The sequence below is a fragment of the Notothenia rossii genome (assembly GCF_949606895.1).
Source record: "Notothenia rossii genome assembly, chromosome: 4".
NCBI classification, from domain to species: Eukaryota; Metazoa; Chordata; class Actinopteri; order Perciformes; family Nototheniidae; genus Notothenia; species Notothenia rossii.
The window spans coordinates 85407664-85434485 of NC_136902.1; the positions used below are offsets into that span (position 1 = coordinate 85407664).

Sequence of the window (26822 nt, forward strand, 5' to 3'; positions counted from 1 at the left end):
AGGTTAACGTCAATCGTCAAAGTAAACATGTGTAATGTTATAAGTCAAAGTAGAGACTGTCGGCGAGGCATTCAAATCTGGCTGTGGGCGGAAATTCAGGCGAATAGTCGACTATTCGTCGCAGGTATGGAATATTATGATACGTTGGCAAAAATGACAGCAGAGAGTTTCACCCTAAAAGGGGCGGGACCATGACGTAGATGGAAATGTCCCGTATAAGTTGCTCTCGTGATTTAGAGAAGCCCAAAATAAATGTAATTATGTTCTATGTTGCTTCAAGAGAAGCTTAAAGAGTGACAGGACCGTAAAACCAGCGTACTCACCTTGGAAACTTTGCGCAGTTTAGCTCCTGCTAAGGCCGCCGCTAAACCCCCGGGTCCTCCGAGACCACCACCTCCTCCGCCTCCATCACTGCTGCCACCTCCTCCACTTCCACCTCCTCCTCCTCCACTTCCACCTCCTCCTCCTCCTCCTCCTCCCCCTCCCGGAATGGGTAGGGGTGGTGCTGGCGGAGGACCTGTGGGAGGTGGTCCCGGTGGAGGAGGGATGCCAGAACTAGGTGGAGGTCCAGGAGCCGGAGGAGGGCCGGGGGGTGGAGGAGGAGCCGGTGGAGGGGGGGGGCCTCCAGTGGCCGGCGGGGGAGCAGGAGGTATAGGGACTAAAAAACAAAAACCGAAAAGGCACCATCAGTATCATTTACCACAATATTATAATATATTTGAATCTTCAGACGGTGAGAAACTACATTTCAGTCTCCCTGTTTGTATCACACACTCAGAGATATTGATAATGAAGACTTTTGACTAAACATACAGAACATCTGGGAGTTAATGCATTTATAAAAAGGTGCTCATCAATCACCCTCATGTTGATCAGTCATTTTTAACTGATCTGTTGGGCGTCGTAGCTTTAGCATGTTGCCCACCCGTGCTCTGCGCCTGTACATTTGCTAACAAACCCTGGTTACTCCTATCTTAGTGAGGTGCAGCTGTTTAAGTGTGTGCTGATCAGTCTGCGTGTTCCTGACCTGCAGCAGCTTGTCGTTCTCTCTCCAGTCTCTCATTCTCCAGTCTCTCGTGTTCCAGTCTCTCGTGCTCCAGTCTCTCTCTCTCCTGCTGCTCCTGCCTCTGCTGCTCCAACCTGCACATCAACAAACATCTGTCACCAACACACATCTGTAAACATGCTAAATAAAAACATGTCATCAACGGGACGGATAAATGAAGCAGAAACTTATTATCTCACAAATGCATTTGCACGTGTAAAATGTATTTGAACGTTCGTATTCCTACAGTTTTATATGATATACATATTTTATTTATTTGTATTATTATATTGGGCCGTTGTGGAGCGTTTGTAGATGAAGGTCACCATAGAAACCAGTTTGTGAAGCCTAATCTCCTGAACTGAGGACTACTGTTCAACAAGAACACACTTCAGTGGAGGGCAGCCACTAACCCTATCCAACACCTATTGTTTTCAAACAACTCTAAATGTAGTACTTGGCACAGGGTTGAGCTATAGTCCGTTTTTATTTTCAATATTTTGAAAGAAAGTGGATTTTACAGCTTCTGATTAGCCTACCGCTAAAATCGTCCACAGCTGGACAGGGTGGCCTAATTCCAGCCGCCTCAGTCACTACAGCCCCCCCCCTCCTCTTCCTCATCACATCTGCCTCTCACAACAGCTGTATACACAACAACACACACACACACCAACAAGTTCAGAGGTCCATACACACACAAGTGAGAGTTGCTGAGATTTACAGCTGATCCACTTAGGCGGAGTGCACAGGAGGGGGGGAGAAGGAGTGTTTATTTATTTCTACTGGTGAATATTGTGAATGTATGTTCATCAGAGCTGAAAGCATTCATGTGATGTAGCACCACCTGCAGCCATGCTAGATTTACAACGTGTTAAAGGCTTGCTAACCAACCAACAGGGAAGGGAGGGTTACTGTGTAATCTGTTATGAATACGAGTTACCTGTAGAACAATGTGTGAACTAATCCAAGTGTCACAATTAGGGTTGCAAAATTCCGGGAATTTTCAAAGATGGAAACTTTCCACGGGAATTAACAGGAATTTTCTAAATTGAAGGTTGGCTCTTCATAGGGAACTTAAATATAGTTGGGGAAAGTATATTTCAGCATAATCTTGACTAAAACAAACAGATGCCATAAGTACACTTGAATATCCATGCCATTCCTCAAATCACATGCACATAGCACACTGCATGGCTATTGAGACCACACCCCCTGCAGGCACTGTGCATTCCTCCATCACATGCACACATGATTTCTAGAAGTAATATTTAACTCAAGATTCATGTTTTTGTTCTTCAATGAAACAAATGATTGTTCAATAAAATAATTCAAACTTGTTCTGTTCTGCTTACAAATAAATAAATCTGTTTAAATGTCATGTTTTCTTATGACAAAACAAAATGTTTATATTTATGCTTGGATATGACACAATTCGATTACATTGCCCTCAACTCCAAGTTAGTTCCCATGGAAAGTTTCCAATATGGAATATTTCCAAAATTCCCCAGCTTAACTTCCCATGGTAATTTACCGGAAACTTAGCGGAAATGTTCCGCCCCTTTGCAACCCTAATCACAATATAAAAGTAATGTTCCCGAATTACTTTATTTTATAATGCAGATACATCAAAGAGAAAATAAATATCAATAAGATGCCTTTAACTTTGTGTATTATGTAAGACAACAGAACTATGTGACCTCAGAAAAGAGGAAACCAAGATATTTAGGATCAAACATGTGTCCTCTGCTCATCGATTTTATTTATAGGAAAACCTTTCATGAAGGATATTCATATTCAGCCTATATACCAACGATGAAACGCATGAGCACATACTAGAGTTTAAAACAATCTGAAATAAGATCTGAGGTGAAAATGCACTGTTTTAGTTTCATACACACAGTTAAGATCAAACACACTATTTTATGAACATACAAGTTCACCTACCGAAATAAAAACAGAACAAATGAACCAAAGAAAGTGAAACCATGAAGCAGATTCAGGCCGTAGGCGTATAGATTCACACTTGAAGTGTTAGCCTACAGAACAATACAGTTTACAGAGGAGAAATAAAGTCTGATCCTTTTACAAAAAACACTATCTGCTCTTTTTTAGGTTTTTACTACATTTTAATCCTTCTAGTAATCCACAATCTTTAGAAATGTAATCTGATTACATGTTGTTTTATGTAACTGTAAGGGAATACTTTTTGTTTCCTGATTACATATTCCTTCTACATGTAATCCATTGCTCCCCAAGCCTAGTCATCAGCCGCTCGGTTTAATAGACAAGACAGTCCTCGTAGCCAATCACAAAGCCTCCCCTGCTGTGCAACATATTACCTTTTGGTCTAAATGAGATTAAAACGTTAATCCTGCAGCGTGCATGGCATCGCTGCAAGTCTCTATCCCACAGATAGATGGCGAGGTGTGCGCCTTGCTGTCTTTCTAACCTTTAACCCTAAGGGGGCTGAGGGAGGGTTTAGCACTGTCACACTAATGCCATCAAATCCTCGGCATATGTTTGTGCGTGCGTGCGTGTGTGCGTGCGTGCGTGCGTGTGCGTGTGTGTGTGTGTAAAAAACAGGACTACCGCAAAGCCAAGACAGCTTGACTTGCTATTGATTGTTATGCAACTAAAACCCAGAGGGTGGTTTACTTAGAAACATGAACTTCACACGACCACACAGAACAGCAAACAACTTGCTTCTGCTTTTTTAACCAATACTGACACTTCTGCTTCTTTTTTTGTGCTGAATACAGCCTGCAGACTCAGAAGAAACCAGGCAGTATTGTGAAGGTGCATACACTAGGAGGGCACAGTTTGGAAAAAGCAACTAAAGAGCGGTGCAGTGAGGAAGTATTTGTGTGGCTGTGCACGTGTTAGCATCATAAGATTATTGCAACAAATAATCTGTTGTTCAGTAGGAACATCTCCACATATTACCACAACTCTATGATATATACTTTATTTGTCTCATACTGCCTGTGCTGCAGCACCTCTTTTCACCCTCTGTCTGAAACCAGAGCCCAGTCTGCTCTGATTGGATTCCGGCATAAAAAGTGGCTGGTGGTTTATTGAAATTAGAAGGAAAAAAAGTAAAGTTTGGTGAAATTACCTTCGCTGTTCCAGCTCTTCTGGAGTGGGTCCATTTGAGACTGGACGGGGGAGAGTTGCGTAGCCTGGCAAAGTACAGAAAACATTATTAATTAAAGTGGAAAATTGTTGTGTATGATTTGAAACATTCTTGAACAGTTTATGATTTGTATTTGATGACACTCTTTGAATTGTATCCAGCTGTTTATGTGCTTTTTTCGATGTACACACCTTCTTCTACCCATTCAGATGAGTGTGCAACCTCTGTAGACAGCCGTCATATAACAGAAGGGGCAGAAGAGGGTTTTATGTTGTTTAATTGCACTAGGTTTGCCACACTGTTCAATTGTTTCAACAGTAACACGTTTGCAACGGTTCAAATCAGATCTAATGACCCAGAATAAAAACAGATATAACAAAACAGTGCAGTTAAAATCACATTTTTGCACAAAGAAATCTGCAGAAAACCTTGGAAAATGTTCCCAACAGCTGGATTATGGCAGGATAATGTTATGGTTTTATGTAGGGAAAATACGTCTATTATTCTAGACTGTTGTTCTTTAAATCATTTTGAATCAATAATTGTGAGTCCAGTCGTTGGTTTGATTTAAAGGTCCCCTATTATACTGTTATACTATATCAATATATTATAGGTCTCAGATATATACAGAACATGTCTCTGAAGTGTTTAGCTCCAAACACCAAACAGATCATTGCAGCATTACCCATAATCCCCTCTGTTTCTGCCCTGTTTCCAAAGTGCTGATTCTCTGTCTGTTACTTTAGATGAAAATAAGGAGCCCCTCCCCACGCCCCTCTGAGAGAGATTTGGTTACCTTGGTTGGTGATTGGCTAATGGTTACACAAGCCAAAAAATCGTTATGACATCATAAAGTGGCCAAAATCTGATCAGCTCATTTTCACACAGGTTTTTATAGAAATGGATCAGGACAAAAAGAGAGAGAATCTTTTTTCCTGAAACTTTCAGAATCTCTTTACACAGAGGGGACACATGTTGATGTATGAAAGACATGAAAAGGTGGATTTTGCATAATAGGTGACCTTTAATATGTAAGCGTGTCATAAGGGGGATAATGTGCAGCGAGTCGGTCATTATTGTGTTTTGTGCCCAACGGTTGTTGGTGAATCTTGTGACGTGTTTATTTACCTGCGTCTGCCATGGAGGTGATCACCTCCAGAGCGTGAGACATGCCGTTGGCGAACAGAGCGGCGTCCTCTTTGCTGCCGAAGTTCAGCCCCCACACCTGCCGGGCATCTCTCCACTGGTGGAAGTTGGGCGTGGCCTGGTTATACTTGAGCCCTTTCACTATTGGACAGTTAATAACCACCTGGGGAGAGAACAGCCAATCAATGCAAGGGTAAGAGCTGCACATGTTTATCATTTTATGGAGATTCAATTTTACATTTTCAAAGACAACAATACCATACAAGGAGAATGGTGTTGCACATAAAAGGACAAAAGAATAAGGGGTGGGGAAGAATTACAGCGTCAATTTATCTTATGCATCTGTATCCATTTAATACGTAGTGTAATCGTAGGCAGACATGCATGCACATGGTCTTGCATCTTGCTCTTATTCGCTTATTCCACTAACGTTGATTATTTGTGAACGATATGCATTGGTCTATCAGCATCTTTCTCCACGGAGGAATCTACTTTCTGAAAACTCTATAACCTGCTGTCTGGGAACAGTGTTGATGTACGGCTGATGTTTCTTGTGTATATTGTGTGAAGAAACTCAATAAAGTCTAAGTGTGAAAAATGATATCTTCTGCTTTATTTGTGTTGGCCTGTGTTGGTTTGTTTTGCACCCAGCAGGTGGCGTGAAGCCGTGAGCCAGCAGGGGAAATGCTCTGGGTTTGAGTGAATGCGCTGACTCGCCATTTCACTATTTGTTTAACAGCCGCTGGATTCCACAGAGCAGACGGGAGGAGAGGAGACCCAACCAAAATGAACAACAATCGTTTAATAAAGATCAGAACCTCTCCTCTCCAGATCTAAGGGAACTTTTTTATTTGATGAACAGGATGTACCCTTGTAATCATCACCAAAGATTTCATTTAGATTGAAATATATTTACCTTCAGTCATTCAAAAACGTATTTTCTTGTCGTAAATGAAACATGCTTGTGATTTCCAAACATATAATATGCACAAATGAATTGCACCTGCACATATCGCATGTATATATATATTGAACTATCTTCCCCTCATATCTGTATACTGTATATGAAGATACAGCTGATCAATTCAATCTTTCTCTAATAAGAGATTCTTATTCTCTTTATTTAGTTTTCTTACTAACTCTTGTTTCTGCTTATAATTGCCTCAGCTTGATTTGACTATATGAGCATGGATGGGATGGGCCTTTTTCTGAGGTTGTTGTTGTTGAAACTGTTGTTCAATAAAGTTTGGGGAGAAAAACATGCAGTGAAAAGAGAGGGTAGCAAGTGACCAGAAACACATCACAATTAGGATTAAAGGGGGCATATTATGTTATTTCTTAAGTTAAAGAAGGCAGTGTGTTCAAAAAGCCGTAATGCCTGTAGACATTTTTTTACACACCAAAGGAAGTAGGAAACATGGTAGTACATCGAAAATACAGCCCCTTATATTCTCCCCACTGTGCTCTCATCCTAAACCAGACTGCATGTCTCCATTAGACACATATAGAGTCCTTATTGGGTGTCCTGCTACTTCCTAAATTGTTGCAGGAAACGGAAGAACAAGCTAACTATCTCAGGAAACATAATCCACTCTAAGGCCCGTCTCTGGGGAACACGCTCACTCCTGAACGTTTAAAGGAGGAGAAGCAGCAGTCGGGAATAGACCCACCCAGACATAGTGTACTCAGCTTTTTAACGTCTGCCCACCCTTATCTATAAAGCGATATCTGGTGAGTCATAGCGTGTTGATAAGGAAACTTTTGTTCCCCTTTGACATGACAGGTTCACCGGACGGTCTCTCTTCTCATTGTGCCAACGTCACGCCCAAAGATAACATTAGATGCTCCGAAGAATCACCTTAAAGAAGCCATATTCTGCTTTCCCTTACATGTAGTGTGTTTTATAGCTTTGTGTGCATGTAAATGGTCTGCAAAGGATAACACCCCCCCCCTGCCTGAAACTCCTCCATTGGACTCCTTTGTTTACTTCTGGTATATAATGACGCGTGAATTCATGTTTTGTACTGAAATGTACCATGAAAACCATAACGGGAAGTTTTACACACTAAAAACATGAAACTCATCTGTAAGCTTGGTATTGCTTCCTCTCGAGCATTTGCAGAAGTGTTCACATAAAAACACACACTGTTACTATGGCTACTGGCAAGATTAAACAAGAGTGTGCAGAGATTTGGCAATAAATCCAAATAAGATGAATTGTATGAGTAGAAGTGATACCAGTGCAGTTGTTCACCTGTTATCAGTTGTACTGTAGCGGGTACACAGTCCAGGCTGTCATTATGCAAAGTATATTATCGCCAAATAATGCACTTAAAATAAGCAATAAAATGGGAGTGATTGACAATGATGTGTTCTTAGGTATTGTTTAATGATCATAAAGGATATCTATGAAGTCACCTAGGTCTTGGTGCAGGAATGAGTCCTAAATACCGGGAATGAGTCAGCATTTTAGCCGTAATGGTTTTTTTAATGTGTTTTTGGTTGTTAAACTGAAATAGGGTCAAACTGAAGACATTTTTGTTCTACGACGTCAGTTAATACCCCACTGGTGAATTAAAAAAACAGCGGTCGCTAACAAGTTTATAAATGAGACGAATAAACGTCATCACGCCCAACATTAGCCGCCAGCTTAGCGGTGATGGTGTGAAGTCATGTGACCGTGATGTAGTTCCTTTTTAGCCTAATGTCAGGTTTTTACTTCAGAAATCACAAAGTGGTGTTAACATGTGGAGATTATCCTGCTGAACGAAATGTGTGGGTATCATAAACGTTTGTTTGCGAAAGAGATTGTTTTCTACATTCATTTTTTGTGCAGGGAAACAGGGAGATGCTGCCTTCAGGGTCCAACAGAGAAATATGACATCACTGCACCACAGTGTGAACCAGATGTAAGTTTATAAAACAAATGCTAGCCCAGAAGCTGCTACACACCTGCTGGTCCGCCTGCATCTTGCGCCCCACTATCCTGAAGGCGTTGGTGGTGGGGTTGTGATAGATCTGGACTCGGCTGAAGGCTTGAGGCCCCGCGCCCGCCGGCAGCCACTTCTTGTTGCCATCGTCATAGATCATCACAGTGGCCCGAGCCTGGCAAATACTCGACTCACTGCAACACAGAGGGAAAGACAGAAAGAAACGTTCATTTGATGCAGTGTATCGATTTGAGATTTGACTTGTTGCATGGTAGTGAAAAGGCAAAGATAGCAAAGGAATCAGCTAAAGAGACATGTGTTACACTGACTGGAGAGACCACTGGACATCAGTAAGAACCATCACTACCACCATCATAACTCCCACAATGCACTGGTTCATCATTTGAAAATGGAGGAAAAGCCTTTAGCTGAACCAGGCTCCAGTGTGTTGAAGTGTCACAGGAGTGTGAGATAGTGGACAGGGTCACCACTGTGGGAACAGATAGTTCTGCAGTATGATAGCAGCAGAGATAATATACCCTGTGTCGCTCACATTATACAGAGGGGGGTCACAGAGGTTTTGTCCATGCTGTAGCGAAAAACTAAAAAGTTGGACTTCACGTCAATAATTCAGAAATCCTGTAATAATAGATAAAAAGCCCTCTGATTTCTCTCACCAGTTTGTCATGGCTCTCTTTATCACAACACCACACATGTTTAGACAGAATGAAGGACTGAGCGATAGATTGCAGAAAAGGTGTTAATCTGAGAGGAGAGAGAAAGAGTGTAATGCCAAGCGAGATGGGAGGCGAGACAACAATGGAAGCTGACAAAGACGGGAAGTTGAAAATCTTCCACCTGCGACACATCAACCTCCACCTCCACACACTCCTCCACCAGCAAACATGTGCTGTGAGATCAGCGGCAACACATTTATTTATAGTCTCACACACGAGTAACAACACATCCAGGAATGCATGCACATTTTGCAAAGTTTAGCAAGCAGTATATTGGGTGCAGAGTGTGATGAGGAAACGCATTGTACTGTAGAGAGGAATACCACAGAAAATAAGTATGAGGCCTAAACAAATGAAGTACAGGAAGTAGAACACAGGAAGAAATGGTGGCTGACGTAATTTCCCCCTTTTTACCATTTCTCCCCCTTTTCTCCTCATTTTGTCCCCCTTTGCTCTGCCAACGTCCCCTAATCCAAGTCCTCTCCCCCTCTACCTCCATCTGTCCCGACCGTGATACAAATCTGCTACTTCCTGTAACCCAGCAGCAAAGCCACAACCCACTTCCTGCTGCCAACACTGCCTAAAAAGGACTGTCTCAGAATGAACAATCCATACACACACACAGACAAGGTAGTTGACATTTGAAAAACACACAACATATCTCTGGGGTCGCTGTCAATCATAGGAAAGAGTGTTATATAAAATTGGCTTCCTGTGATTGTGTTATTCAGCACACGTCATAGTAATTGTGCCCACAGTGAATGTAAGGCCAATCTTTCATAAGAGCTTCCTGTCCTCTACGCTATGTGGCCACCTGTAGCTGTAGAGATTGTTGTTTGATTTACTTTCATCTCCTTTTTAAGTCCTTTGTGAGTCTGCATTTCACATTTTAAATGACAAACACTGTATCATTTGTTGGGGGCACCTGGAAGATTGTTGTCCGCCAGGGGGGCGTCTTGCCATCATTTGACGCGCTTATTCACCTCGGAACCTCCTGAACTCGAGCCGAGGGCGTCCAAAGAAATAAATAATTCGAGAGAAGATCGAGTTTTTATCACTTGAAATGACAAAAAGGACAAGAACATCTCTCTGTTGGAGGGACAAAGGAGTCTGGTGGGATTCTTTTCGCCACGAGCAAAGCGTGTTCCTGTGACGGAAAGTGTACTGGCGGCGAGCCTTGATGGGGGGCTAGTGGAGTATGCGCGTGAACTGCGAGCGTCGGCGCCTCGCAGCGGCGAAACTGAGGCTCCGTGGTACATTGTGGTAACATGAAGAGCCGGTTCTTCTTAGTGAGCCGAGCCAAATTATCCGGCTCACTAAAAAGAGCCGGAATTCCCATCACTAATACGTAAAGAGATAGTATCTATAACTTAAGGGACGGCTCAATTCAAAATTCCCCACGCTCTCGGGGTGGACGCCCTCTCAGCCCTGGCGGAAACACTGATGCTAATGTTTAGGTTCATGTGTCTATTTAGTTCCTCTACTGTGACATAGGGCTACTCGATTATGGCAAAAATCATAATCTCGATTATTTGGGTCAATAATTGTAATTGCGATTATTAAATGCGATTATTCATTGACTTTGAAAACATCTATTTATTGGAGAAAAAATGTTTGAACAGTATGCAGTTGATTACCCTGAACTTTAAGTATAATTCAACTGGAAAACCAAAAAAAAAAAGTAATAATACAAAAATAATCGTTTTATTTCGATTACGTTGTTTACGTAATCGTTGCGAGCCATAATCGTAATTAAAATACGATTAATTGAGCAGCCCTACTGGGACATGTCTCCATGCTTTAATGTATAAAAAAAAGGTCTTAATTCTTCTGTGATTGGTCAACCGCTTAGAGATGTCCCGCCCCTTAGCCTATCACGTACAATGTGTTGGAGCACTAGCCAATAGAAGCATAAGTGTTACATAGTGATGTCACTATGTTGTAGAATCAAACAAAGGGGTCCAACGGAGGCGTTTCAAGCAGGGGGAGAAATGGAGGGAATTAAGGGATTTTTGCACTTGAAAAACAATTACATGCTCAAAAACCTTTAGAACACACCAAAGGAAAGGGGAACACCCCCAAAAGCCTGTTTGATTTAAAAGTGCAACATCTATTGCACATCTGTCCTGGGAGAGGGTTCCTCCTCTGTTGCTCCGCCCGAGGTTATAAATATTTCTCCATGTTAACTGTGGAGTTCCTTTGGGAGTTTTTCCTGCCAGGGTCTAAACACAGGGCTTTCCGGCAGAAAACATTCCTAAAAAAAACGTCAGAACTATAAGGAAAGCGCTATCTAATGTTGAACAGTATTTGGACAGTTTAGAAGTGTTGCTAAGTGAGAAAGCGCTCCCAATATAAACATGAATAAATACAGATAGTGATGCAATGTGGGCTGGATGAAGAAGGAACCTAAACATCAGAGGTTCATTTTAAAGTTGATGCTAAATAGAAATAAACTGGTCGTGAATATTTATTGGATCCACACATTTTAGGACAGTCCTAAAATGCTATCATACTGTAAGGAGCCCTTACTTTAAATGTATGTAATGTTGTGAATCGAGTGGCCTGTGTTCATCGTCCATAACATACGCCTGCCCATACCATAACCCCACCACCACCATGGGCCACTCGATTCACAACATTGCCCTAACCCTAACCCTCACACCAGATACTGACTGGTTTTCGGACCCCCCCCTGACCCCCCCAAAAAAGCAAAACTACACGTTTCAGAGTGGCCTTTTATTTTGGCCAGCCTAAGGCACACCTGTGCAATAATCATGCTGTCTAATCAGCATCTTGATATGCCACACCTGTGAGGTGGGATGGATTATCTCGGCAAAGGAGAAGTGCTCACTATCACAGATTTTTTCAGATTTGTGAACAATATTTGAGAGAAATGGTTATTTTGTGTATTTAGAAAATGTTTTAGATCTTTGAGTTCATCTCATGAAAAATGGGAGCAAAAACAAAAGTGTTGCGTTTATATTTTTGTTCAGTGTATATCGCAGGGGGGAAAAAAAATCGCTATGTCAGTTTTTTCCAATATCGTGCAGCCTTAGTCCCCGGTGTGTTAGGGAACTCACAAAGTGTCAGAAAACAAAACCCTCTCTTTTCGGGGGGTGCTAACAAGCAGATCCAGAATTTTCGCTCCTATAACTTCATTGGCGACATCCGGCCAACGTCACACGTCCCAACCTATCGTCTCCGTATACAGTCGCAGCTGTGTGTCTGTGTATTCAGCAGGATGTCTGCTGGAGGTTTAGAGTAAAGTTGTTATACATATAATGGCACTGTTCTAGCGCTAAACACTTAAGAAAGAACATGTCAAGCTATGTGCTGTATCAGAAACAATGCGCGGCGTGTTTTGGAAGTTATATGCTGTGTGTTTACATTAGCAAGCATGCTAACACTCAGAGCTAGCCATGGAGCTAACGCTGTAGGCTACTGGAGAGAATAGGTGTAACGTAATGTCCTTGTGGTAAACCCTGCGAGAGAGAAAGGTTTGAGCTCCATACTGTTTCAGAAATAAAGATTGAAGTGGTTAGGAACATAACATGGCATTTAATCACCGCAGCGTTTAGCTGAGCTTCTCCCGGTAGAAATCTCTAGCAGGGGAAATCTGTGTGACGCTACAAAGGCTAGCAGAATCAGCCTGTTTGCAACAGGGCTGCAAAAGAGGAACATGAGCAGTATGAGGCATGAATACAATGGGTGATCCGTTTGGTATTTTAAGCAAAAAACTTCACAGACATGTTTTATATAGGTATGGCCCTACAATATATGTTTCCAATATAGCATAATAGGTCCACTTTAAATGAAAGGCAATCCATAGGATGCTAAATCATTATTTTTTCAACAGTGGGAGAAAGGATTTTTACAAGGAAGAGAAGGCACCTTGAAATAATCAACAGTGGACTAAAACCAATAGGCTCAATGCCCGTCTGTCACTTAGGCAGGTGAACTCGGGATGTATAAATACTGCAGCACTCTCTGATCTGCATCAAGCCTCCTGCTGCTGATGGGAACTGGGAGGGGACGGAGGCTTCGGACTGGGAAACAGATGCATATTTAATGTGAGAGAAAGCGATGGGCTCAGGAGTGCGACTGAGAGTGAGCACATTCATTATTGATAGAACTACGGACACAGAGATGCTAAAAGCACGAGTGGCAGAAACACACCGAGAGGGAGCCTCACACCTGTCATCTGACAACAGCTGCCGACCCGGGGGTAACAACTGCAGGAACTCACAGCTGGGATGACTGGACAGATATTAAAGAGGCGTATTATGATTTGGGGGGGGGGGGGGGGGGGGGGCGGGGGGGGGGGTTCCCTTTCCTGTGGTGTGCTATATACAAACTCAAGGCCCGGGGGCCAAATCCGGCCTGCGACTTAATTTTATGTAGCCCCACAAGAGCTTGCAAAGAATATAATACGTTTATTATACGGTTACATGCCGCTTTACTTTTATGCGAATGTGGCCCGTGATCAAATTGAGTTTGACACCCCTGATGTAAGTGCTGTTTAAAGGCTAAAATCCCTGAGTTTCTCTCCCACCCCCCCCCCCCCCCCCCTTGCATGAATCGCCTCAATTGGACTTTATTGGACATATTTGTTTGTTACAGATCCTCTAAAACCACACCATGATCATTTTAATATACTATCCAATGATGCCAAAATAATCAATCCTCCCACATTTCAGAAAATAATTGCAACAAGTTACTTTTTCCAAATCGGGCCTCTGGGTGTGTTGCTCACTTAGTCAGGGTGAGTGTTTTTCTCTTAAGCACAAAGGGGTCACGGCCTGATGCTTTGTGGAGGGATCTCAGCCCCCAAATACCTCCAGCAAATGGCTTGACAACAGGAAGTGATCACCGTGATGATATTCAAAATGTGCTTTGGCTAAAAACGGAACAAGGTCTTCAGCACAGGCAGTGAGTTCCTCCTCTCTTTGTGGTTTCTTGGTCAGCGAGGGGTTAACAGGAAACCGCAGGGGCTCATGCTCTTTTGGAAATGTCTGTATAAGGCTTTGCTCTGGGAACTTTTCCCCAAATGAGTTGGCAAGTACAGTCAGGCCCAGTGGCTCCGTCTCCTCCTCCTCCTCTCTTCACCTGACCCTCCCACAACGCTGCTCCTCCCCCCTTCCCTCACTAGTTCCTCAAACATATAACCAAGGTCTGTCGAGATATGTCTCTTCCTTGGCATTCACGAGAGTCGAGACAAAATAAACACTTTTCAGTCGTTTAAAAAGATAAAAACGTTACAGATAGAAACAGTTTTTCATTGTCATCGTCCACTCTTATGTCTGTTCTGTGAAAACCAGGAGCTGTTTGGTCAAATCTAGAAAGAACACATTTGGTACAATTTAGGTTTGAATAGAACTTGAGCATTGTTATTTTAAACCTGTTAGTCTTGTAACACAATGTTATGAGCTGTCCTGTCCTTGTTTATTTGTCTTTGCAAGCACATCACTAATCTTAGCCAGACATTAGGATATTAATGGCACCTCTGCCTGTACAGCACCTCTCACACACGTGTCTCTGAGAAAAACATATGCTCTACTGCAGGTCAACCCGACTTCTCTCAGTCTTTGTTAACCTCTTTCTCCAATTCCATTTGTTCAATATGAAACATGTGTTTGTTAAGTTCTGTTACATGGACAATGTGACCGCATTAGCAGCAGAGCTAATAAAGAGCGACTGAAGAAACACTGACTCCTGACAGTTAAACCTGACCTGAAACTCCAACATGGCGAAACTTGGGATGTAATAAAGTACGAATAGTTTTGTCAAATGATCATAATTATGAAACAACAAACTAAACCAACCGCTTAATTCAACAAGATGTACTGCCTGTGTGAATTTCATTCCTACAATCAAAAACAGCTTCTCTGGTTTGTCGAAACAATGTGGTATATCTTGCAGTCAGTTCTGCGTGATGAACATGCGGACATGGTTAGGCATGATAAAGATGGGCTCGGAGAGAACTATCCCACGTCACTTTTGTCTTTCGTCCTTCATCTGCTTTCCTCCTGGGTTACGTCTGCCTTTTGTCCCACAATATTTGCACATTTTGTCTCCGGTTACTTTCGGCCAACAATACTTTTATCACGTGTTACTTTGGTAATTTGTCCGGCAAATATTTAGCTTTCGTCCCGCATTATTTTTGTCTATTGTGCCGCATAACTTTTGACCAGTGTTACTGTCGCCCCGTGTTACTGTCGCCCCGTGTTACTGTCGCCCCGTGTTACTGTCGTCCCGTGTTACTTTTGTCTTTGGCCTGCGTAACTTTTGTCCTAAGTTACCTTCGACCCGGGTTCAAGTTCACTTTTGTCCAGCGTCACTTTTTGTCCTGGGTTACTTTTGTATATATTACTTTCATCGCATTTGACTTGTGTCTCTCAACCCACCTCTCCCCTACTGCATTCCATATTTATATTTGGTGCAGGGATAAGAAGTCCTCACATACAGTGAAATGGATAGGAGTACATTCATCCTGAGTATCATCATGAGACTGCTTTACTGAGCACACATGACATCATCCCTGAGACACTGCAGGTTCTCAGTAATGTCTAAACACTGAGAGGAGTAATACCATTTGTCTCCGCGTCCATTTCTGGATCACTGTCCCTCCTAATCCGTGAGACTTCTCTTTCTCCTCCAGGAATTCATATAATACCACTTTATGAAAGCCTTTTCGGCCCCCTCTACTACAGACAAATATCATTTTTTAATGATGCTCAAGCTTTTTGAGTCAGTCTTGCCTCAAGGAATAAGTGTCTTTCTCTGTTTTTAGGATAAAAGAAAGACAGCCGGTAAGACTAAAACCTGCGTTGTGCAAAATCTAGCGCAATGCATGCATGCGGCTTTATGTCTCATCAATACGTGTTGGTTTGATACTTGATTCACACACATTCAGAGCCAAATGTGAACATAGGTGAGAAACAGGTGTTATTTTCGAATGAGTAAACCATAGGTGGCCGCGCTGCACCTTAGATGAACAAACAATGATTCATTTCAAATTTTACGCTTCCCCTTCAGTTATACTTCACGTTTAAAACCAGACAGAGAACAATAAGTCACTAAATAGAGTCTGAGTCTAACCAAACCACTTCCTCCTTCACAGCCTGATAAAAATACAGACCACAGCCGTCTTTTTTTGTGATGAAGATTATCATGAGAAACACACCACCTATATGTCTCTTTATAGTTGGTAGAACATTGTTATATACTTACTTGAACCCTTGAAAAGATATTTACTGCAGCTCAAAAACATGTAGTTACTCCATCAGATTCATTTAAAAAATATCACAAAATAAAGAACCTTGATTTTTTTTTTTTCAGCCTTTGTAAGGTTTAAATATGTTATGCGGGATATTTACAGTGAAAGTCAATAGCTACAACTCATTCATAAGTAAAGAAGGAAACATTCCCTTTCAACCACATAGCGAAGTTAAAAACGACACACATGGGAAAGTCACGTTTGAGACAGACAAGCAATGTGCAGACACAAGTGAAAAAAGGGAAGTGAAAGAAGCTACGTGTGAAATCAAATGTGCCATCAGGTGATTAACTGGTTGCAAGAGAGAGACTGAACTTCCGTTTGAAGAAAATGTGGCTGCATCATAGTTCAGTGAGGACGTATTTTTGCAGGCCGACACTGAATTCAGCATTTCCCCGTTTCCCTGGACAACAATCCTATGGAATATCTCCATGCGAACACACCTTTATGATACTTACACCACTTTATGATTATTGAAGTAAAAAGCTAACGTTAGGCTGTAAAGGAACTAAAGCAGGGTCACATGACTTCCCGTCACTATCGCAAAGCTAAATGCGGCTAGTGTTGGGCCTGATGACATTTAGACACTTGTTAGCAACCGCCGTTTTTAAATTAACCATTGGGTTATTTACTGACTTGTGTTTTGCTCTAGAACAAAACTTTTAAATGTCTTCAGCTTGTGTTAACCACAGACCTTATTTCAGACCAACAGCCAAAAACACATTCAGAAAACCACTGACCTCCAGACCAGGGGACAGGAAGTGGACACAATTCAGGGTTTTAGGACTCATAGTCTATTGCACAATCTGCAATGAGGTTATGGTGAAGTACTTGACCTCTGATTCAGACTTAGGACGTCCACACAATAGCTTGTTGACGCTGGCCCGCTCACCTGACACTACGCTATCCTCGATCCTCCCTCAGGCAAGGTAAACGGCTGTTAGTGAAGTTCAGCCGGGCCCACATGACTCAGAGTCAACAACACACATCTTAGGAAACTGTTTGTTTCTATCAGAGCTGTAAAGTACGTGCGAGAAAAGCTTTCCAACTGCAAGGTGTACTTCCTGTTTAGATGTTGGAGCCAGCTGTCCCATAGATGCACAAACGCACAAAATCCAGAAGAAAATACCCTTTTATTCAGTATAAGTTTGTGCATTGGCCGAAAACCTTCAAATTAAATTCATGTTATGATTTATTACATTTATTACAATACTGTAACAAGATTATATATTTCAATTCCATAAAGAAAAACTGTCATAATGTACAATCTAGCCCAACCTTTTGTCTGCATCAAACCATTGCATATTAACTATCAAATAAAATTAATAGTGGTTTTTTTAAATCCCAAAACATAGTAATGAAAAATTATGACAAAAATGAAATCTCCATCAGCTGTTATTCGTCTGCTATCTTCGCTCCCCGTGTCTTTATCATTTCCTTCATACACACACACACACACACACACACACACACACACACACACACACACACACACACACACACACACACACACACACACACACACACACACACACACACACACACACACACACACACACACACACACACACACACACACACACACACACACACACACACACACACACACACACACACACACACACACACACACACACACACACACACACACACACACACACACACACACACACACACACACACACACACACACACTTTAGGCTACTGCTTTCTGCGTCTGTTACTCGAGTCAAATCACACAGAAACAGCCCGGCCATGTCAGCTATACACTTCTAAATATCTTTGTTTGACTCGTCTACTCAGAGAACCTCTCAGCATTCTTTAAACGCTGACTCATCGCTTGCCCGGCATAGTTTATCCCGCATTGTGGAAAAAGTGGAAAAGAGGTTTGGCCAAGAACTTTTTTTCTTTTTCTGTTGTGTGACCACTTCAAGAGTGGAGATGAATTCCTTCCTGCTTCAGAGGCAGTGTGTGAGTGTGAGTGTGAGTGTGTGTGTGTGTGTGTGTGTGTGTGAGTGTGTGTGAGTGTGTGTGAGTGAGTGAGTGTGTGTGTGTGAGTGTGAGTGTGAGTGTGAGTGTGAGTGTGTGTGAGTGTGAGTGTGTGTGTGTGAGTGTGAGTGTGTGTGTGTGTGTGTGTGAGAGAGGGGGGGGACTACTGGCAAGCTTAATGCCCATATTTGGAACCATCTCACCTCTGTCCTCCTCGCAGAGCTCAATTCCTTTTACAGGTTGGAGCACATCCTCCTCGGCTCGAGACAAGGAGGAGACGGGTCTACTTTTCTGAGGAAGACCAATTCACTAAACAAGAATTCCCCCCTTTTACCTCCCCTGACTTCACACTCTTTCTTTAACAAGACTTGTTTCCACAAAGGTAACAAAAGACAAAGCAGAAAATAACACAAGGCAACACCTAATCATATTTCCTGCTTTCCGTTGAGTGTGCATACTTTGACCCTACGTCAGTCTCCTTTGCCGATACTGGCCGTTTTGATAATAGCTGTATAATGTTGTACACCTTCAAAAGCAGAACACCAAGTTTGCGATGGTATACAAACTTAAAGAAAAGAGTTTCAGTGCTTTTGAAGATCTTGACTACTAGTTTTCCTTCGAACATGAAAAATTGCAGTCAATGAGAAATGGTGGCTGATTATTTGCACTACACAAGCATGCAGACACCGTATCAATTTGCGGCACAGCTATGTAAACCCTGTTACTGACTGAACAAAACAAAACAAAACCGCACAGGTAACATTCAGGCCAATGTTCACCCATGACTGAGCATCGAGGATTAACCATTTTAGCAAACACATCTTTAACAGGAGAACAGTCCTCTCAATTGACGACAACATCAATTCCCCAAATGAACTTCTTATAGAGTTGACGCTTAGAGAGAACGGGTTAAAATGATGAAGTATTAAGGAAGTTAGAATCACAACGGGGTTTTTCGATTGGATTACTGTGAAGAAATAAACTTCTGTGGCAAACAAACGTTTATGATACTAACACGTTTTGTTCAGCAGGATAATCTCCACATATTAACACCACTTTATGATTTTTGAAGTAAAAAGCTAACGTTAGGCTATAAAGGAACTAGGTTTCAAGTTGGGCGTGATGATGCTTCGTCGTCTCATTTAGACACATGAGAAGAACAAAACGTTCAAATCTCGTGTTAACCACAGACCTCATTTCAGTTTGACAACCAAAAACAAATTCAGAAAGCCATTGCTTCCTGCAGCTTCAAGGGCAGCAACAACTGTCTCTGTAAACAATTTGAAATGCTTCGCTGATCCAGAAAAAACACTAAAGTGTCATCCATGCAGAAATTGATTATTTCCCTGAAGAACTTTTTAAAAACAGGTTCTCCTTTTTCTAAACAACAGCGCAGAGTGGAAGTGTTGCCAAACAGAAAAATGAAAGCGGCATCTGCAACCTATACAGTTTTATCTGATGCAACCTTTGTGTATCAGCAATCACCATCATCCCAGATAAGTGAGGTTGGATCTAACCGATAGAAATGTTTAGGATGGCTGACAGCAGGAATTTGTTTTTATACTAACTGGCATCCATTAAGCAGCGGGCCTCAGATGAACCTGATGTCTCTTTGTGTCCATTAGCTGTGTGACCATACAATACATCACTACAGCGTTTCTGCCCACAACAATCTTAGGTTTCACTACAGAGTAATACCCAGACTCCCCATCAGCTGGATGATGTCCCTCGGTCTTTCTAATGCAGAGACACCACAGGGTTTGTAGATGTGTCTTTAACTTCATTTGGCCACTTTAGCCATTTCTTCTGCTCCACTTTACATTGGCCTGCTCTAGTGCTCTTTCACATTGCCTTTGTTTTGTGTTGGTACTCCCTTAGTGTGATTCCCATTACATAGCAAGCTTTGGCAACCTTTAGAAAACTGATTTTAAGCTTTTGAACCAACTGTTATTTAATAATAACATATTTAAAGCAAAAAACCTAAAAAAAAAAAGATTACCAAGATGTGATTGGTTTATCCAAATAGGGCATATTTTGGAATTTAAAGTTGCTTGGAGCCAATTTAGCCACACAAAAAAAGGATAGCTAGAAAAAACACACCAACCAGAGAGTCCATTACAGCACAATAAAAGAACTAAAACACCAGCCACAAATAAGAAAACTGCATTTGCCGCCAAGTAGACAACAGTAGGTTTTGTATGCTGAGCAACCTCTGTGGCTAATCCAAGCGGCATAATGGCCTATTTATGAGTATCAGGGGTGGGAGGGGTAAATTGGTTCAGGGGAGGGGGCTGCAGTGTTTGGGTGTGATGTGGGAGACAAACTCACAAGACTGGTTTAATAACGGAGTGTGTGGAGGGATCATTTAGACACACTGTCACACCGACTCCACCGTCTTTAGGAGGACATATCAACATGCAACTCTTTATGATGCATGAGATAAACCCATTATTTTAAATGGATTATAGAAAATAACTCCCACAAGCTCTTTCCAATTATCTCAAATTGTTATTGCTTCTAGGGCGCAGGGCTAGTGTGGGTCTTAGGGGGTGTTTGGTTGAACAACGAAATTAAAAGTGCAGACATTTCAAGTATGCACTTTGCAAGATAAGGTGAATCCTTAACAAATAGCTCTACCTACACACTTAAGTGTCCTTTGATAGAATTGCATTATTTAGTTTAATTGAATGGATGCAGGCGTAAACTCTGATAATGCTTTGCCACTGACATCAGACTTCAAAAGAAAACAGAAGAAACACTTTTCAGAGGAATTAGAAGAACAAGTCGAGACATGAAACACGCAGCATCTAACACATCACACAAATGTGAACATTACACAACACTAAGGCATGAACACGCAACCACCGCAGCCCCAGTGAGTTTCATCTTGTTATCCTTACATGGACATGAACACAGCAATACTGCTAAGTGTCTTAAATTACAGTTACTAGCGGCCTGTTGGGACACGAGGTCAAGAACATTGTGATAGAGGAAGTGGATGTGACAGCAAAACGGCTGCAAATATCACCGTAAGAGCTGCATTCCTTTCCAGTTACTGCCAACGCAGAAAGGGAAAAGAAGCTACAGGCGAGACACAAAGGAGTCGGAGGGGGAGGCCACCTCCCTGCTTTTAATGCTGATCAATAAAAAGCTACAGCGAGGAGTCGAGTGGAGCGGCGTAGCCCAGTTTGGCATCGCTTCCAGGCATGTCCAGCTTTAACATGAGCTCAGGGAAGTTGTGAGGTTGTGAAAGCAGATGCACTACACCTGTCTACTCACGTCACACACGTTACATCTCGAGCCTGAGGCAGCAGCAGCGTACTGGGCTTTTAGTCACAGAGACCCAGTCAGTGAGTCATGGTGGGAGACTAGAGTCACCTCTGACAACAACAATGAATCATTATGCAGATGGTGCACTTCCTGTGCCACCTAACCAGAGCATAGAGAAAGTTGGAATATGATGATACATTGCTGTTAGCATTCATTTCCATTTGGGAGCATTTGCTGGATGTCTCTAGAGTGTTGGTGTATTTTTGTTGTGCTCCCTTAAAGTCAACAGGATTTCCCCCATTGGATTTTGGATTATCTTATATTTTTATATTATTTACCCACAAATTGTATCTTGTTGAACAAAAGGTTGCTTTTCTTTCACTTGAACCGGAAGTGGTAGAATGCTACGTTATGTCCAGGTATTAGGATTCCTTTCTGCATCACTCCACTGACTGTAACATATTTTAAAAAGGCAGCTTAAACTTTGGGAAGAATTTTCTCAACTGGGTCAAATTGTTGAACTTCTGAATGCACGTCTGTGTCAACATGCGCATACCACAGGGACAATTAACAAAGAACATGAGCAGAGCCGCATTCCAGTCTTTACCTATTATACGAGGTGACATCAACGGGTCAGACCACAGAACCGAGATAAAGGGTGACCTGTGATTATCAAGACGGACGTCACTTATCAACAGCTGGGAGAAACCACTTTTTAAAAAAAGGGCATAATGATAACTGAATGTAAACAAAAAAGCATTTTACTTACTCTGCGTGTCTACTTCCTGCAGGGGTTTATGGTTGGGAAGCATTTTGTGCAGCCATAAAGCGGTTTGCTTATTTTATTATATCACAACAATAAAATGGTGAATCATAGATATCAGTGTGTTGTCATGGGGTTGGCATAAACACGGCGGGCATATCTACAACAAAGAAACCCAGTTCTCCTACTTCCTCCATATTTGGGTTGCTTTGCTAGCTAACACTCACATTAAACTGCCAGTGTGTTCTGCTAAGTATGGTAGCAGTAATCTTTGCTGAGCGTTGCATTAACTTAATTAATGGCCTCATCAGCAGGGCATTTTAAATGCATTACTGTGATTGTGGCAGGATTTCAGGGGGAGCTCAAGTGCCTCCTGTTCCTGCTCTAATCAAAGTTGCCGTGCAGAACTATGTGCAAAACAAATACAAACCCTGGAAACAACCCATGTGCAGAGCGGAGGTATATTGTTACACAGCTCTGGAGGTTTGAGATAAAGAACTAGTTTCACAGGTTATCAGCCCTTCGCCGAATTTAACCCGCATCTGTCAGGGTTTCAGATGACAAAAGCTGCTCCTTGACATAAGTGGCGTGTTTTAAATGTGAAGAAGTGAGGGAAAAGGCAAAGAGGGCCCAGGCTTCAAAGCATGTAATTGCCCACTGCACAGGCTGTAACAGGATGTGGAATTTGTTGAGCTTTTCCCACTGAGCAGCTTGGTGTCTGTGTTCCCAGAGGGAGCTAAATAGTGTGTTTAATGTCCGGCTAGGGAATGCATGACATGATATAAACAGAAAGTGTATTTGGGGCATTGTGCTGCTGAAGGAGCCCCTTTTATAGAGGGGCTCCACCATGCACACTGAACCCCTTTCACATGCTCCTATAAACTGTTGTGAATACACTTATATCCTCCTTGCAGAGGTGGGAGAAGTACTCAAACCTTGAAGTATAAATACTCTGCTACAAGTAAAAGCAATGCGACCAAAATGTTACTCAAGTAAAAGTACAAAAGTATTGGCATCTAAATATACTTAAAGTACCAAAAGTTTAGGTAATGATGTGTTTATCAAACTGGTAAAGGTGGAACTTATTTCAACAGTGAATTGAATCAAGATGTATCAGAAGTATTTTTTAAGTTGTTGAGCTTATTGTTTATCATTAATATATATCTGCAAAGTAACTTAAGGTACACATAAAAGAAGGGGAATAATAGAACAACATGTACATCTGAATTGTAGTAGAGTAGAAGTACAAAGTAGTATAAAATGGAAATACTCAAGTACAAGTACCTCCAAAAAGTAAGTACTTAGTTACTTCATACCACTGTTTGCATGATAGAGGTTTAGGTGAGCACTAAAGCTGCCATCACAAAACATGGAGTGTTTGAAACCTATACAAACTTTGTTTTCGTTATCTGACCGGCTTAACAACCCCAGCCTGGGAATAATGTTCCCAGAAGAAAGCCCACATGAACAGTAGGAGCCTGCGGAGATACTTTCTGATACACTAAAGTCAAGTTCTGCGGCAGCAAAGGTCACACAAACTTGCTACACAGCGTCCATGTAGTTGAACCACACCACCCACTTATTATCTGTTTAATGTGGAAACTACTTGCTCTTCCCTGGCGTTTAAAACCGCACAAAGAAGTGGCATGGGGTCAGAAACGATCAGCGGTGGCCTTTGTGGAAACCCGGTGGCCGAAAAACACAAAATGTAGCAACACAATGCAGATGAAGGGGATCTGAACCGTTTTACCCACCTCATTGTTCGGCCAGAGTGGAGCTCCTCTCCTCAAGTTTGTCCGACTTCAGAGCAGAAGCCCGGCTCTTCAGTACAAAAAAAGTCCCAAATAAAAAAGAAATCGAGGGGAAAAGGGCGCATCTACCCCCGCAGACGGGGCAGCAGGAGCGGTGTTAGAGAAAGCACACCTCGACGATTTCCTGGTTGTGTGGAGAGGAGGGGTGGGGGGGATACAGTAGCTTGTCAACTCAAATCACTCTCCCACATTGGGTTAGTGCGAGATAAAGAGTGGCACGCCGAGAGGAAGCGGGATGTATCCGAATAAATCAAAACGAAGAAGTTCTCTTATCACACTTTGCGCAGTTTTGCGGTTGTGTTTGCGCAGATTAACGCCGTGGGTTTGCGCCCGGACTTTTCTCCCCGTTTTCTTTCTTTCTGTCGGTCGGTCGGTCGGTAGGTCTGTAGATTCACCCAGTCTGGCCCAACCCGCCAGCTTCAAAGCAGCCTACAATCCCGTGCTGCGTTCACGTGTGTCTCCGAAAAATCAGAAGGACCAGAATTCCCAAGGGGTATACTTGGATAACAGAAGATCAAATAAATTATAACATAAAATTATGCAAAAATAATATAAATAATAATAACATAAAATGAAAAAATAACCAAATACAAATAATAACATATAATCAAATACATGATAAATAAAATCAATAAATAATAAAATAACATAATATCAAATAACATAATACAACTAAAATAATAGTAAAATTAAAATAATAATAAAAAATAGAATACATTAAAAGTTTGAAGACCTCTAAATCGCTCTCTATACAAATAAAAATGTAAAAAGTATTTGTACAACAATCAGAAGGTAAAGCTACAATCCCGTGTTGTGTTCAGGTGTGCCTTGGAAAAATCAGAAGAATAAAGATATTGGATAACATTAAATACATAATAACATAAATTAAAAGATACAATTAAATAAAAGTTTGAAGACCTCTAAAAAGTGCTATAAAACATTAATAATAATAATTGTTGTTATAGTTATTAGTATTATTATTATTAGTATTATTAATAAAAGTAGTTTGAAGTCTACAATCCCATGATGCGTTCACGTGTGCCTCGTAAAAATCAGAAGCATCAGGATAAGAATTTCCTAGGGGTATAATGGATAAAATAAAATGTAAATGTTTTTATAATTTATTTCAGAATGTTTACATGAAGTTATAAATTGTCTTTAAGTAGCTTTTAAAATCCATTTATAAATACAATATTTCATTATAATTATTTATAAAAAAATGGAATGAAATAAAATAAAGTATAAGTATATCTATACAACAATAATAATTTAAAGTTTAAATGTGCACATTGTATACAAAATAAATAATATATAAAACAAATTATGTAAAAGATGTTTATTACAACAGCATGAGTGAAGATGCACAAATGATTGCTCAAAAACAACATTCAGGAGTGTGAGCGGTTCTCCTGTTTCATCGGCTGTCAGAGTGAACTAAAACAATCTCTGTATGTCTACAATGGAAACTGGGCCAACAACTCAATTATAGGAACTTAAAACTTTGTTGTATATTGAAGGGGATGGGTTGACAAAATATAGTTTTTTGAACAAAATAATTGTGTATATTTTATTTTCCTTTCATTCTAAAATCCCCTTTTATTAGTATTTATATTCTTTCATAAATTAAATGTTACTTTTAATAAGTGTGTTAAATGTACCAACAGTACCAAAAGTAAAACTACTTCAGAATCATGTATATTACATTGCTGGATTATTATTATTGATGCATTCAGGTTTGTTTTTCCTGTGGTAGTTTTAATTTCCCACATCAATTGAAGGCAGCATCTCCTCCACGCCAAGGGCCCCCGCCCTGCTGGATGTCTGGGTTACTTCAGGTTCCTTCTCTGGCTTTGCTCCAGACAGACTTTCTGTAGCATGATGTCGGAGACATAATAAAAGAAGTAATCAGATTACTGTTACATTTATAGACATTGTGTATCACCAGCAGGATCACAATGTTAGTAAAACACTAAAAAGAGCATATAGTGTTTGTTGTAAAAGGATATGATGTTATTTTCTTTTTGTAGATGTACTGTCCTGTAGGCTAACACTTTAAGTGTGAATCTATATTCCTACTGCCTGAATCTGCTTCATGGTTTTCACTTTCTTTGGTTCATTTGTTCTGTTTTTAAATGAGTAGGGGAACCTATATGCTCATAACATAGTGTGTGTGAGCTTAACTGTGTAAAACGGAGCATTTTCTGTCAACTCAGATTGTATTTCTGCTTCGGGTTAGGGTTAACCCTAACCTCTCTGCTTCTACTGTGGAATGTGTTCATGTGTTTCATTGCTGATGTATGGCTGCTGCCTGGATATACTTAATGAAAGGCAGGTTTTCCTATGAATAAAATCTCTGAGCAGAGGACACATTTTTTATCCTAAATATCTTGGTTTCTTATATTGTGATGCTCAGATTAGGATTACATTTTTGAAGTAACCGTCCCATCTTTCGGCGCTCTGTAAAAGCTCCTCCTGACGGGGACAGAAGTGGAAGAGAGGAATGCATTACGTCGGCCTGGCATGTGTAAACATCCAGAAAGCCAATATGCCTTCAGTCTCACAACACACACACACACACACACACACACACACACACACACACACACACACACACACACACACACACACACACACACACACACACACACACACACACACACACACACACACACACACACACACACACACACATCTCTGAGCAACTGGTCTGCTATTTCTTTTT

General features: G+C 41.3%; 1 protein-coding gene and 1 long non-coding RNA gene across 4 annotated transcripts in view; both read right to left on the reverse strand.

The window, feature by feature from the left end:
- The window catches only part of vaspb (vasodilator stimulated phosphoprotein b), a 29187-nt gene extending 4668 nt beyond the window's left edge, over positions 1–24519 (reverse strand). For 2 of the 3 annotated variants that reach the window (XM_079677877.1, XM_079677875.1), the window contains exons 1-7: positions 24044–24519; positions 8277–8448; positions 5307–5487; positions 4370–4402; positions 4161–4224; positions 1028–1140; positions 324–658 (exon numbers count right to left, since the gene is read on the reverse strand). In XM_079677877.1, the coding sequence (XP_079534003.1) occupies positions 324–658; positions 1028–1140; positions 4161–4224; positions 4370–4402; positions 5307–5487; positions 8277–8448; positions 24044–24048 (903 nt within the window). In that variant the 5' untranslated portion in view covers positions 24049–24519. The remainder of the gene's footprint in view (positions 1–323; positions 659–1027; positions 1141–4160; positions 4225–4369; positions 4403–5306; positions 5488–8276; positions 8449–24043) is intronic. The other variant, XM_079677876.1, reaches the window with a different exon arrangement.
- A 902-nt stretch (positions 24520–25421) lies between these two features.
- On the reverse strand, positions 25422–26572 carry LOC307037113. The gene is made up of 2 exons (XR_013807600.1): positions 26525–26572; positions 25422–25968 (listed from the first exon to the last, which is right to left on the reverse strand). It is a non-coding gene; the product is annotated as an uncharacterized lncRNA (long non-coding RNA).
- Between the last annotated feature and the right edge of the window lie 250 nt (positions 26573–26822).